This window comes from Triturus cristatus, chromosome 9 (genome assembly GCF_964204655.1).
Source record: "Triturus cristatus chromosome 9, aTriCri1.1, whole genome shotgun sequence".
In the NCBI taxonomy this organism is placed as follows: domain Eukaryota; kingdom Metazoa; phylum Chordata; class Amphibia; order Caudata; family Salamandridae; genus Triturus; species Triturus cristatus.
The window spans coordinates 1,131,903,889-1,131,917,384 of NC_140592.1; the positions used below are offsets into that span (position 1 = coordinate 1,131,903,889).

Here is a 13,496-nt window from a genome sequence, read left to right on the forward strand (position 1 = left end):
CCATTATTTCCAATTAAGGTACATCCAAAAGGGCATCCCAGAACCGCAGAAGATGTTTTTCTTTCCTCATATCTAGACGACGCAGCTCCCGAGTATGCTAACGCCACACCACATAGACCGTCTAGCGGAGGGGTTCAACGTCAGGATCAGGTATCTGTCCCCGTGCAACAGCAAGTCCCGACACAAGCTTTGGCAAGCACATCTGTTTCCGCATCTGTCTCCGCAGTCGACTCTACAGGGGTATCGACACCCATAGTTGCTGTGTCACGTTCAACGAACCCATTCACACCCGACGCCCCAGATGGGGCCACGGGAGGGGCTAGCAATACCTTCACACCACCTAGAATAAATAAACTTGTCTTTCAAGAGTCAGCACATTCACGTACACCTAAATTCGTAAGTGAACGTACGCTTAAGGAACTCCTTGTTAATTGTAGATATGACCCGGTGGTTGGTAAAGAGGACGAAATGGTCCTGGCATCATTACGTATCAGGCGAGCCGCCGAGTATTTAGCGAGGTTACCAGGAATGACTACGCATCTAGATAACATATATCATTTTGTTCAAACAGGACGAGATCCAGGATGTATTAACAGAGCTATGGAATTCCAGAAAGTAGAAATACAAGGGGAACTGTTACGTTTCCTCATAAACTGTGTAATCAGAAATCAAGATCGTCCGGGGGTAGACCCGAATGCAATGCTTACTCTTACAAGATGGAGTCAGAATATATCAGAAGGGAGACACGATAAGCAAAATTGTATAATAGCCATGTGCCGAAAAATACGTAAAGAAATAGAGCGTATTCATGAAGAAAGATTGGGAACAGACGAGTTTGAGCAAGATGAAGTGTCCGAATCAGGGAATTCCGCAAGACAGTCAGAGACCATAGCCTATGTAGGCAGAGGAAGATCCTGTGATAATGCTAGATGTTTTTCTGATCCCATACACTCTGTATGTCCAAATAATAACAGAACGTATCCGACGCCTGTAATAAATCTGAAATCTCCTGAACATTCGTTTCAAGCCGCAGATAAGATACTACGAGAACGAAGGGGTTACCACCTCCTCGATTCCATGGATGAGCAAGAATTAGCCAGATCAGCCGTTCACTGGATTGACAGTCCTGAAAAATACGGTGATGAGACCGTAGCACACACGTTTTTTAATCTCAGTACAGATGAACAACGCTTAGCTGGAATCTATATGATTCAGCAACTCCTCATATTATATAAGAGCCAACATGCTGACCCTGGTCCTTTACCTGATATATTAACGGAACTACTCACGAACAGATGGAGAGGTTCTAGTAACAAGCTAATTAAGGAGATATTAGTGTCACGTAAACAGTATGTCCTTTTTGTAAATCCAGATTCTCTCTCCCTGCCCCGCAGAGAAAGAGCACCGTACTATATGGATAGACAAAATCCTTTACGAGAAGTGCACCCAATAAAAGGCGAAGACAATGAGTTTCACCGTGTATTTGTTTACACACCCATATCAAAAATGGAATTATTAGAAATGAAGAAAGTAGTACCTAGTCACGACAAGGACCCAGCGGGTTTCCACCGAGAAATTAAAGACATGTTACTGATGGGAGAGTACACCTTTCCTGATATTATGACGATATTAAAGGTGCTTTTGCCTGCTGGCATATATGAAAAACTGAAAGAAAAAGAGTGGGAAGTAGGAGACCAAAAGATAGACTGGACAGCATTAGCAGAGGAAGAAAGGGGCCGAACTGCAGGTTCAGGGCTCGGGGATAAAGTTAAACTGTTACCAGGTTTACTAGTACAGGTACTGCCACGTTTATTAACTACAAAAAAGGAAGATTGGGGTGCAATCACAGCCTGCAAACAAAAGCAAGATGAAGACACAAGCGATTATTATGCTCGATTTGAAAAATGTTTTGGTATAAATAGTGGTATAAAAGCAAGTAGTGACTCATATCCACATCTATTTGTGACAAAATTAGTGGAAAATGCATTGCCTCCAGTGAAGAATAGAATATTGAAATTCGAGAGTACCTGGCAAAGTAACACTCCGTCGCAAATGCTACAAATGTTACAGTATCATCACAATAGAATTAGGGATGAACAAGAACAGGAGCATAGACGCATGAAGGATACAAAAATGAAAATGCTAGTTTCTCAGACAGTACCAGCAGATGGTCACAAAAAGGGCGTGACACATTCTGGTGATTTTTCAGTTCCTGTAAAAGGAACCTGCAATTACTGTAAACAACTAGGCCATTATGTACATGATTGCCCAGTCCTGAAACGTAATATAGCTACAGGTATTGCAAAAGAGAGACCACGATTAGTTAGACAAGATCAGAATGAACAAGGAGCTATGCAGCATGGACAGTCCATGCCAGTTCAGCAACAGTCCATGCCAGCCTCACAGCAACCCATACAGTTTGTGCCAGCTGCACCACCGTTGCCTGCTACTGCCACACAAACCACAACACGACAAATGTATCAGACCGCACAGTATGAATACCCTGAGTATCAGCGTTACGCATGAACCAGCCTAGAGAGGGAAGTTGACTTACCACTCATCGAGATTCCTGTAGATCAAGAAGGACCTTATGTACATAGTGAATTATTAGGTCAAAATAGAAAATTCTTACTCGATACAGGGGCAAGTCGAACAACAATAAAACGTAGTGAAGTTCCAGGGGCACCCCTCTCAGGCTCTCAAAATGTTTCCCTTGGTTTTTCGGGAAAACCTATTGTTAATGAAGTATCACAGCCTCTACCACTTACGATAGGACCTTTGACACGAACTACAGATTTATTGCTTACTAAATCATGCCCAGAAAATCTGTTAGGAATTAAGACTCTGAAAGCACTAGGAGCCATAATATGTTGTTCTCCGGAAGGAGTAAGGTTGTTTTTGCGTGATTTTAAAGGTCACTATGTGTCTAGAGACATGGATCCCCGACTACAGACTTTACCAGTACATCTATGGGCACAAGGCCCTACGGATGTTGGCTGCATGAACATTACACCCTATCGAGTTACATTGAAAGCAGGAGTGGTACTACCACGAATGCGACAATACAAGTTACCGCATGATGCTGTAGTGGCTTTGCTGAAAATCATTGACGAGCTGATTGCCCAGGGAGTAGTTGTAGAAACAGACTCTAATATATGTAATTCACCGATAATTCCGATTCTTAAACGAACTGATCCTACTGCCCCACCAGTATACCGATTGGTTATTGATTTGCGTGAACTAAACAAGTGTATTGTACCACAATTCCCTGTGGTCCCTGATATATCATCATTATTGACAGCAATTGATTCCGAAGCAACATTCTTTACTGTAATTGATCTCAAGAATGCCTTTTTCAGCGTCCCAATAGATCCGGAAAGCCAATACTTGTTCGGATTCAGTTTAAATGGGCGCAGCTTTAAATTCTCACGCGCTCCCCAAGGATTCACAGAAAGCCCCAGCATCTACAGCCAAGCATTGAAACGAGAACTTGACAGTATCCACATGCCAGTCAATACTGCACTGCTTCAATATGTCGATGATCTGCTGATCACCGCGAGAAGCGAGTCAGAATGTGAAAAAGCTTCTCTGACAGTTTTACATTTCCTAGCCGACAAGGGGCACAAGGTGTCCCCTTCTAAGCTGCAATTCTGTGTTCAGCGAGTTATTTATCTTGGTCACTCGCTGTCCAAGGAGGGAAGGCAGCTTACACCAGATCGCATCCAGTTAATTGCTAACATGTCAATACCCCAGACACAAAAGGAGGTGCGAGCTTTCATAGGCCTCACTTCATATTGTAGGCAGTGGATCCCTCAGTACGCATTTCTAGCAAAACCACTCATTCAGTTAACCACACAGGAGGCAGCCACATCGACTGTTCTCCCTTGGACTCAAGAACATACACAAGCTTTTGAAAGTTTAAAGAAAGCTTTATGTCAAGCACCTGTTTTAGCAACACCATGTTATAGCAAACATTTTACACTCTTTGTTACAGAACGCGAAGGTACTGCCTTGTCAGTACTCACTCAGGATCAAGCAGGATCACGCAAGCCATGTGCTTATTTTTCCAGTGCATTAGATCCCGTAGCTCAGGCTTTGCCTGCATGCCTGAAATCAGTGGCAGCGACAGCCTTAGCTATCAGACAAAGCGATGCCATAGTATTAGGACACCCATTGACAGTACAAGTACCACATGCGGTAGAGGTTCTTGTGAACCGAACACAAACACAACACTTGACCATAGCAAGACTTACCGGTTATGAACTGACATTGTTTCAACCACACATAGAGATCCGACGGTGTAATACATTGAATCCTGCTACACTATTACCTGTAATTGGAACAGACCCACTAGCTCATGATTGTGTTGAAATCATTGAAATAAAGACGAAACCTAGACAAGACTTGACAGACGTTCCATTGTTAGATCCAGACCTGACGTTGTATGTAGACGGATCGTGCATGAGAGCAAGTACAGGAGACTTAGTGGCCGCGTATGCAGTCACAACAGACACTGAAGTTATTGAGACAAATTGTATAGATACTTTGTCAGCCCAAGCAGCAGAACTTATTGCTCTAACACAAGCCTGTATTCAAGCCACAAATAAGAAAGTTAATGTATACACTGACTCACGTTATGCATTCGGAGTTGTACACGACTTCGGCGTGCTGTGGCGAGAGAGAGGTTATTTAACCTCCCATGGTGCCCACATTCAGCACGGACCCCTCATTCATGCTTTGTTAGACGCAATACATCTACCCACTGCTATATCGATTATGAAATGTAAAGCACACACGAAGGTTACTGATACCATTTCTCAAGGCAATGATTTAGCTGACAGAACAGCTAAACAGACTGCTCAGAATCGCACATTAGACATGACAAAGCCAATAGTTCAGACACCAACACAATGTATGACAATTAAGGATCCCGCACTTGACGTAATTGACATACAGACACATGCCACAGCAGAAGAAATAAAGAAGTGGACTGAACTAGGAGGGATCCAGACAGATCAAGGGTGGATGACGAAGGAGAAATCTGTATGGTTTCTCCCTGATTCCATGGTTCAAGCCATTATAGCTACAGTTCACAGTCCAGCACATTTAGGAGAGAAGGCTATGCTAGACAGCATTCAGCACATTTGGTTCAATAAACATTTACGAGCAGCAGCTAAACAAAAAGTTCGTACCTGTATGATATGTTGTCAGTTTAATCCAGGAAAGAGTGTTCCCGTAGAGCAGGGTGGATTTCAGCCTCCTGACCATCCTTTTGAAGTCCTCCAGATGGATTATATTCAGATGGAACGTTGTCGAGGATTCAAATATGTCCTCGTAGTTGTCTGCGCTCTCTCCCGTTGGACAGAGGCGTATCCCGTATCAGATTACACTGCCCCGACTACTGCCAAGCAGCTAGTTCGAGAATTCTTCCCACGGTACGGTTTACCACGTGTTGTATATTCAGATAACGGCCAGCCTTTCTCATCCGAATTAATGAAACATGTCTCACTTTTGTTGGGATATCAGTGGAAATTCCACTGTGTCCGACACCCCGAGGCAGCAGGTCTCGTGGAACGACATAATCAACTTTTAAAAATCAGATTGTCCAAAATATGTCAGGAAAAAGGTGTGGACTGGATAGTAGCCTTACCAGTTGCGCTATTCTACATGAGAATGGTAGCACACTCTCGAACAGGGCTATCCCCGTATGAAGTGATCTTTGGTAGACCACCGAATATGTGGGGGACGCCTATACCCCGTAAAATAACTGATGTTGACTGTAATATGCTGACAGATTACCTGGCTTCCTTGATGTCTGCACTACAATCTTGTCGTTCACAGGTAGTCGCAGCTTTTCCCGACAACACCGAGGTGAAACCTCATGATGTAATTCCCGGTGATTATGTTCTCATCAGAAATTTTGATCGGAAAACCCAACTGGAGCCAAGGTGGAGGCTTCCTAAGTTGGTCCTGCTGACGACCAGAACAGCTGTGAAGATCGAAGGAAGAAAAGGATGGGTGCATTCCAGCCATATAAAGAAATTTCATGGACTTCCTCCTGACACAAACAGTACTCCCCGTGTGTCTTCCCCCATTGACTCAAAGCTACCTTTGGCTGAGGCCAGTAGCACCGAACTCTATAAACAGAAACTCAGGTCCAGATCCAAGCTGTCGGACGATTTGATTGTTTAAGTCCTCTCCAAGGTGAAGCGGTTGAATCTGTCCCGACATGTATCCCTTAGGTCTGAATCATGTAGAGTCCAGAATCATAATGAAACGACATGCTTATTGTAAATTACTGCGTAACCACTGTATTGTGACTTTATTAATTTTGTTTTCCTTGAGTTTTTTAATAGTTACTGCAAGTATATTGTTGCATATGTATTATCCTGTTTCTAAACGTACTTTCAATATAACTGGTGAACATTCTTTTAGTGACCTACCGCCACATGAGTTGTCCTATAGACTTGCGCTGCGCAATAACACCTTCATTAGTATGTTACATCATTCCCATCAGACTAGTAATGCCACCAATTGTTGGGTGTGTGGCCGACTCCCTCCCTATCAGAATAACAAAGGAGTTCTGCCTTTCTTTCCACATCCGTTCACACACAATGGCTCCTGTGGAGCATGGTTTAGTTTATTAAATTCCATAGACCCAGACACAGCAGTTTATCAACAACATTGGATATGGGGAAATCTGAATCTAGTTTTATTCAAAGTCTGTCACCCTAATAAGGAGGGTCACCCCAGTAGAACAGGAACTGATTTAGAGAATGAAGTGTATAAATTAGGTAATTTTACGCCTAATCTTATGATTTTAAATGTCAAATCCGAAGTTGAACTAATTCTGCCCACTATGTCAGTATTTCCAGTTAAAGGTGAATTATGTGTAAGAAAAGTTGGTTCCATACATATGGGCCATAGCCAATGCATTACTACAATAGAATATAGTGATCAAGGTAAATCTTCATTTAGAGCTTCTCGCCATTCTTACTTCATATGTGGCCAGACGGCATATATGCGTCTGCCTCTAGATTGGGATGGTACCTGTTACATAGCATTCCTTTTGCCACCTGTTTTCCTAGCTCCCCCTGATTATTATCGAAATGTTCATTTAGTACATAAAAGAGAGCGTAGAGATCTCCCAGTTGTCGATTATACTGAGACGGCATGGGACAAGTATGTAGATTTCAATAAAGGTATCTTTCCCTATATAGGTACAATATCAAATAGTAAGCTGATACGTAGACTAACCAAGACTCTTGAAGCTGTAGTAAACGAGACTATAGCCGCCCTAGGCAATCTGACAGAGGAACAATCAGTGATGAGAATTGTTGCTCTCCAGAATCGTCTTGTCCTTGACGTCATCCTGGCCGATAGGGGCGGAGCTTGCAGGGTCATCGGATCCAGCTGCTGCATATTCATACCAGAAAATTCGCCATCTGTATATAAAGCTATAACACGACTTCATAAGATTGTAAGCCAGATACACGAGAATCCAGGCACTTGGACGTGGTCCGGGTGGTTTTGGAATGTGATATCAGCCTGGGGATGGAGAGTTCTATCCTTCCTAGGTATTGGCCTTCTTATGCTCTTCAGTTGTTGTTTATGTCTGCAATGTGGACCAGCGATTTGTGGTCTGTGTGCCACATCATGCATCCCATATCAAAGTTCTCGTTCAAAATGCCGGAAGAAGAAGGAAGAAGAAATGATGCTCCATGAGCAAATCGATGGAATGATGAAGATTGATATCTCTTGAAGGGCAAGAAGGGGACAAGGAGGGAATGTGGAAATGTGGATTTTCCTGATCAGTTATGTCCCCTATCTTGGACCCCAACGGTTCTATATGCATGTTACAAGTACATGTATGTTCCCTCCGGTTCCAGTTTCTAAGACGCAAACATATGTGTGTCTACCGCCGACATGTTCTCTGTCAGATCCGCCATCAATGGGCTGGATATTCGATTCCTAAACATGAAAGGCCACCGACTTTATATGGCTAAGTTACTCCATTTTTTTCAGTTCAGGCAAGTAGGCCCGATTCTGTCCTCAAAGCCTTTCCCTGCTCTCTGTCTTTGACAGCTTCAGCTTGAGCTCGCATCTGTATCCATGAACTTTGTCCTACTCCCTGTGCAGCTAACGGTGCCTGCCTCGGCCAGTTTTCGCCTGCCTGCCAAGAAGTTGTATTTCACCTTCGAATTATCTATTTTGCTCTTCAGCCGATGCATTCCTGTCTAGTGATTTAGGTAAACATTTCCCTTAGCTCACAAGCAAAGGACTCAGCCTTTCCGTCCTCCTGCAAGTGATTCATAGCCCTGCTGCCATGGAAAGTTTTCTGCCCCTCGCATCTCATATAGACACTTAGACGCTTGTACACGCACACACAGTTAGTATAGAATAGATTCTGTCCGAGAGTCCTTCCTTGTGGATAACATAGTTCTCCAAACATAGGATGGTAGATATGATTTGGGATTAGGTTGACTTGACCCCCCAGACTTCTCGTCTCCACATGTAGAGCTAAATGTCAAGTCCCCTTCACCCCTAGTTGCACGTCTATCACACGTCATGCTGCTGCGCGCGCATCTATGCCAAGTATTATCTTATAGATCCACCTATGTCTGATAATCTTAACCAATCATGTTTCTTTTATTCCTTATTACGCCTAGTTTCGATTACGTACCTATTTTGTCACTTTTCTTATCAAATGTTACGCCTTCTACATTCGTTTCATTGTAATGCACTTATTATAAAAATACATGTCTGTCAATAAAGTATTGTACTTCACTTCCTGAACCCTCGTGGTGACGGAACCTGAAGGCCGCGACTCGAGTCGGCCATTTTGAATGGAATAAAGCCCATTTAGAAAACCTCTTATACCACGGATTCTGCCTCTTGTTATTTTGAGCTATTTACTTTATTTTAAGATTCCGTATGAAATTCAGTCCGGTATTTTTATTTACCACACTAGTTATAACTGAATCCACCAAGACTCTGCGGAGAGAAACAGACGGATGTACAGAGTTCGCCTCCGTGGATGGCTGGTTAATTCCATTGTTGATCGAGTGCATGGGGGCTCCACGATCAGCAGCCAGCAATATGGAGGCGACACGGGCCTATTTGGGAGTCGCACTCGTTAGGGACAGGCTTTACCGGCAGCCCCGGCTGGGAGCTGTTCAGAGCTGAGTGTTATTCGCCTTGTTCTCAGCGTGCTGCTCTTCAGGGCGCCGAGCAAACTCTAGGTTACACGGCACTAGAACTCGGTTTAGTCGCTTGCTAAGCTTCGACGGTTCATATGGCTCCTAAAACATCGTGGAAGCCCAGCTGTCACAATAGACAAGAATTATGTAAGTTAATATCTGTTGCATAAAAAGTGACGACACTCAGTGCCAAACAAGACGTCTGATGACGGTGGGAAACAATTGCCATTACATATTCTCAGAACTATGTGATCACTGGCTTGCCCTCACTGCAGGCACCAGGAACGAAATTTAAGTGGCCGCAAATAAATGCACTCTTATGTTTTCGCTATAGACTGGTATAGTAAAGTCGGTCTGAAAAGAATATAGACCTAGTGGCAAGGTGGGAAGTAATACTACAAAAATAAGATCGGCAGAAAAGTGCAGCATATGCAGAAATCTCTTTTTACCAAGCTTTGAAGCCATTAAAAGAGCCTCCACAGGGATGCGCAAAGTAATTACCTTCATTTTGTGTTTCAGCCTGCAATGCGCGTTTCATTTTTTACAATTTCCATCAGTAAGTGCGAGCGGCTTTTGGAAAGAAAATTACCCATAGCTCGAACACGAATGGTCGTCGCTGTTATGTTCCCCTTAATGCTCGAACACAGTTGGGCATCACTTTATACAACATTTAATAGTTGTAGATGTAAAAGTAAATGTGTAAATGGGGTGCTTCTGTCTGGCAGACTGTCTGCTGTAAGTGTAGCCCCCTCTTTGCATACTGCCCCTCTGGGACTACTTTACTTGTATGATGAACAGAACTTCGTTTCTTTACTATCCGTATACCTGAATTGCAACATCTGATGTATTCATTTTCAGTTCATCTCTGAATTTTGCTTTTACTTTGTGTGTTCATAATTTAATTTTACGTAGGTATTTCTAATTGATGCTAACTTGTTAATTACATGATTTATGTATGTCTTACTGTACGCTGGGTCTCAGGCATTTGTTGTGCAGTGCATTACAAGTAATAAGCAATCAAAACAATGCAATACTTAGTTATTGTATCAAAGCGGGCACGCCCATTGAAAAGCAGCACCATCTCAAACATGAGCATTCAGTACTATGGAACAAGTAGCACTGGTGGCCAGTGGCCCTCTGAACTCTACCTTCACTCCTCCTCCAGGACTTGAAATGCTGCAGCACAACTTCTTCCAACTTCTTTAACTTTGGGTGGCTATAAATAAAAGGCGGCTGCGGTCCAGGCCCTGCAAATGCATGATGGCAGACAATATATTAGACATCCTCTGTCATCCTAGATAACAATGTAAGTTCAGGTAAGTTACTTTCTTTCAATTTCTTGTATGCGGAGTTTTAATTCAATTCTCTACAGTTTACATACCTCAAAAATACCTAAAGCAAACTTATTTTTGTGGGTACGTCATAGCAGTCATCTGGGCCTATACACAGCAAAATGTACTGAACACCGAATTCTCTGGGTGGCGGGGATGCACAAACATCAATCACTTGACGAGCTTACCAACAAAACAGCTAAATAGGAACAAGTATTGACATACCAACATAAGTGGCATGCGTATGCTTTGTTAATGGAGTTTTATAAATCACGCTACTACCACAAGGCCCCTTGGTATTTACAGGATCAAAACTCAACACTGAATTCTTAGTTACTCTGGAATATGTCTAAGAATATTAGGCAGAGAATACCACAGAGCAGGAGACAGAACTGCCATGGACAGATCTCCGATTCTAGACTTTAGAGAAGAGTGAAATTATTAGATCATCTCAGGGTACGACCCAGAATGTACCTTCTCAGTTTTTGACCCAGAAAAACATGGACCGAAATGGACACCTATTTGTGAACCAAGTACAACTCTTTAAAAGTAGTGTCAGGGGGAGGCATCAAGATGGTGTTCTAGTAGGAGCAGAACTGCAGAGTTTCCATGAGCAGCAAGCGCTCGGAAGGCTTTCCCTTCAGAGCCCATTGCTGGATGACATTCTCTGGCAGTGCTTAATTTGAGCCAGTAGTTTTAGACACCTGCACTCATTTTTTGGGACCGGCATTTATTTTTCTTCAACAGACTTTGATCCAGAGCAGGGCAGAAAAAAACACAAAAGAAGGAGGAAATGAAAGACAAAATACTTTGACAAATACAGAAAGCAAGGATGAAAAAGAACCTTGAAGAGTGACCATGAGGCAGGGAGTGACCAGTGGCGGAATAAGGAGGCAATAGGTGGAATAAGGACTATGTAGCCTTGGTATTGGGTACCGCCTGCTGTGGGTCTTCTGAGCAAAAACTTAAGCTCTGGCACCTGGTACATATTTTACAAATAAAGCACTGGTCTCTGGAGAACTTGAAGCAACCAAGAAACGAGACATCGACTGCTGAAAGAACTGCATGGTGCGGCTCAATGCAACAAGGTGAACGAGGCAGCTCAGAAAAATTGAGGGGTGTGGGGAGCTCTGGCAAACAGTCATCTTTAGAGAGGTGGAGTCCTGGCTGCTGTGCGAACTGACTCAACATGTAGATGACCTGACTGATTGAGCAAACTAAGGGCACTGTCCTCTGCTCAGATATGAAACTGGGCAACGCCTTCTACTGATCTAAAGTCCCTAAGAACCGACTTTGTCTTATGTAGGCCCAACTCAATCTTGATCAATGTAGGTCGCCATCTTCTCACTCTTCAACAATGGAAGTAACCAACTTGAACCGATATAAACAGAATCATTCTCATGTCTGCTATTAGACGCAGATGACGTCTGACCGTATCTTTCTAAAAAACTCTGAAAGCGTCAAGTCATCCGATTGATGACATAGATAAAACCCATGATGTGACATGTGTCTGGGTCAAATGTCTATTCTTCTTCATGTCATTGTTAAATAAGAACACATACAGACATATAAATTAATAGTGTAGCCTGAATGGACGTCCTTTCACCCTATATGTTCCAATGGAAATGTCTGGCCGCACACCTTGATTCTCATCCTCTAGGTCAGACATTCCTAAACCTATGTCAGAAATTCCAATTTCTGATAAGAATTTTTATATAAGGACTGCCACCCACTCATCAGGGAAGGTCCTTCACCCAGATTATCGCCCGAGATTCTGCCCGAGACGGTCTCACCTACTGCCAGCACACTTCGCACTTCACAGATACTACATCCACCCGAAGCTGATAAAGCAGAGTCCTGGAGAAGGACCGATCTACTGCTACCGCAGTGTGTGTTGACCCTTCGCAGGGAGCACGGTCTTCAAGCCTCTGCTTATAAACACAGCCTTTGCTGTCAACAAGGTACGAACTGCAACCTTTCTCCCCAAAAAACTTTAGACCGCAAGTTGCTCTGCCTTCCATATTCTCTTACTATAGCACACAGAAGTAGACATTAAGGTGTTAGATTTTAGATGACATTTAAAAACATGCTAGAAATGTTCTTTTTATTCTCGTTATTTAGAACATACATTCTTACTGTTTTGAAAAAATTTCTTTGTAGTTATTTTAGAGGTATGTGTAACAGATTATTAATGTGGTAATAAATACTTTTAACTTAAAAGTGTTCATTCTTCTTAACAGTGTATATGATACTGTTAATAACGAAATAAGGTTTTTTGCTGTTTCCATGGTGCTACTGATCCCTTTAAGGAATTGTTAGTAACCCAAAAGCAATACTATTATGTGAATTACACATTGAATAGCGTCTTGTGGGCCTACAATAACCTTTCATGTTTATCACTAGTGCACTGACCCAAGTTCACTTGTCTCACCCAATGGTGGGAAAGCATTCCTTGTATAGTTATGCCAAAGTCGTAACTTACGCAACAGTTGGCACCCAATGTGGAACAGGTATCTTGCGATTATGCCTGGAGTAGTTTTTTCACTATTCACACAAGCACCGGAACCAATATTCCATCATTACGGAGACGTCCGTAATACTCATGGTTACCTCCTACGGGAGATAAGGGATCACCTATTTCCGTGGGTTTGTCAAGCTTGATACATAAAAGGTTATTTCCCATTCTGTGTATTTTCTAATTCTTTGATTCCAATTTTCAATTTAATCCATTCAACATGGCAGCACCTATTGTGATAGGGGTAAATTGCAGGGTAACAACCACTCAGCATCTCAAAGCTCGAGGTGTCCCCGTTGAAGGGGGCACTTACTTTTGTAACAGCGGCACATCCAGCTTATGCCTTTGAGATATTTTACCCATGGGTGTAGTTCAAGCCTATTGATGCTACATCAGTGCAGTTTCAAGACTATACAGCAGTAGATCAGCCGGTAAACTATATGGCTTACT

General features: G+C 42.8%; 1 protein-coding gene across 2 annotated transcripts in view; it reads right to left on the bottom strand.

Annotated features, from left to right (window-relative positions):
• Nucleotides 1-13,496, bottom strand: part of FANCM (FA complementation group M) — a 797,274-nt gene that overhangs the window by 444,542 nt on the left and 339,236 nt on the right. For both annotated transcript variants that reach the window (XM_085627037.1, XM_085627038.1), the window contains one exon: nt 10,349-10,447. In XM_085627037.1, coding sequence (XP_085483163.1) covers nt 10,349-10,447 — 99 coding nt within the window. The remainder of the gene's footprint in view (nt 1-10,348; nt 10,448-13,496) is intronic.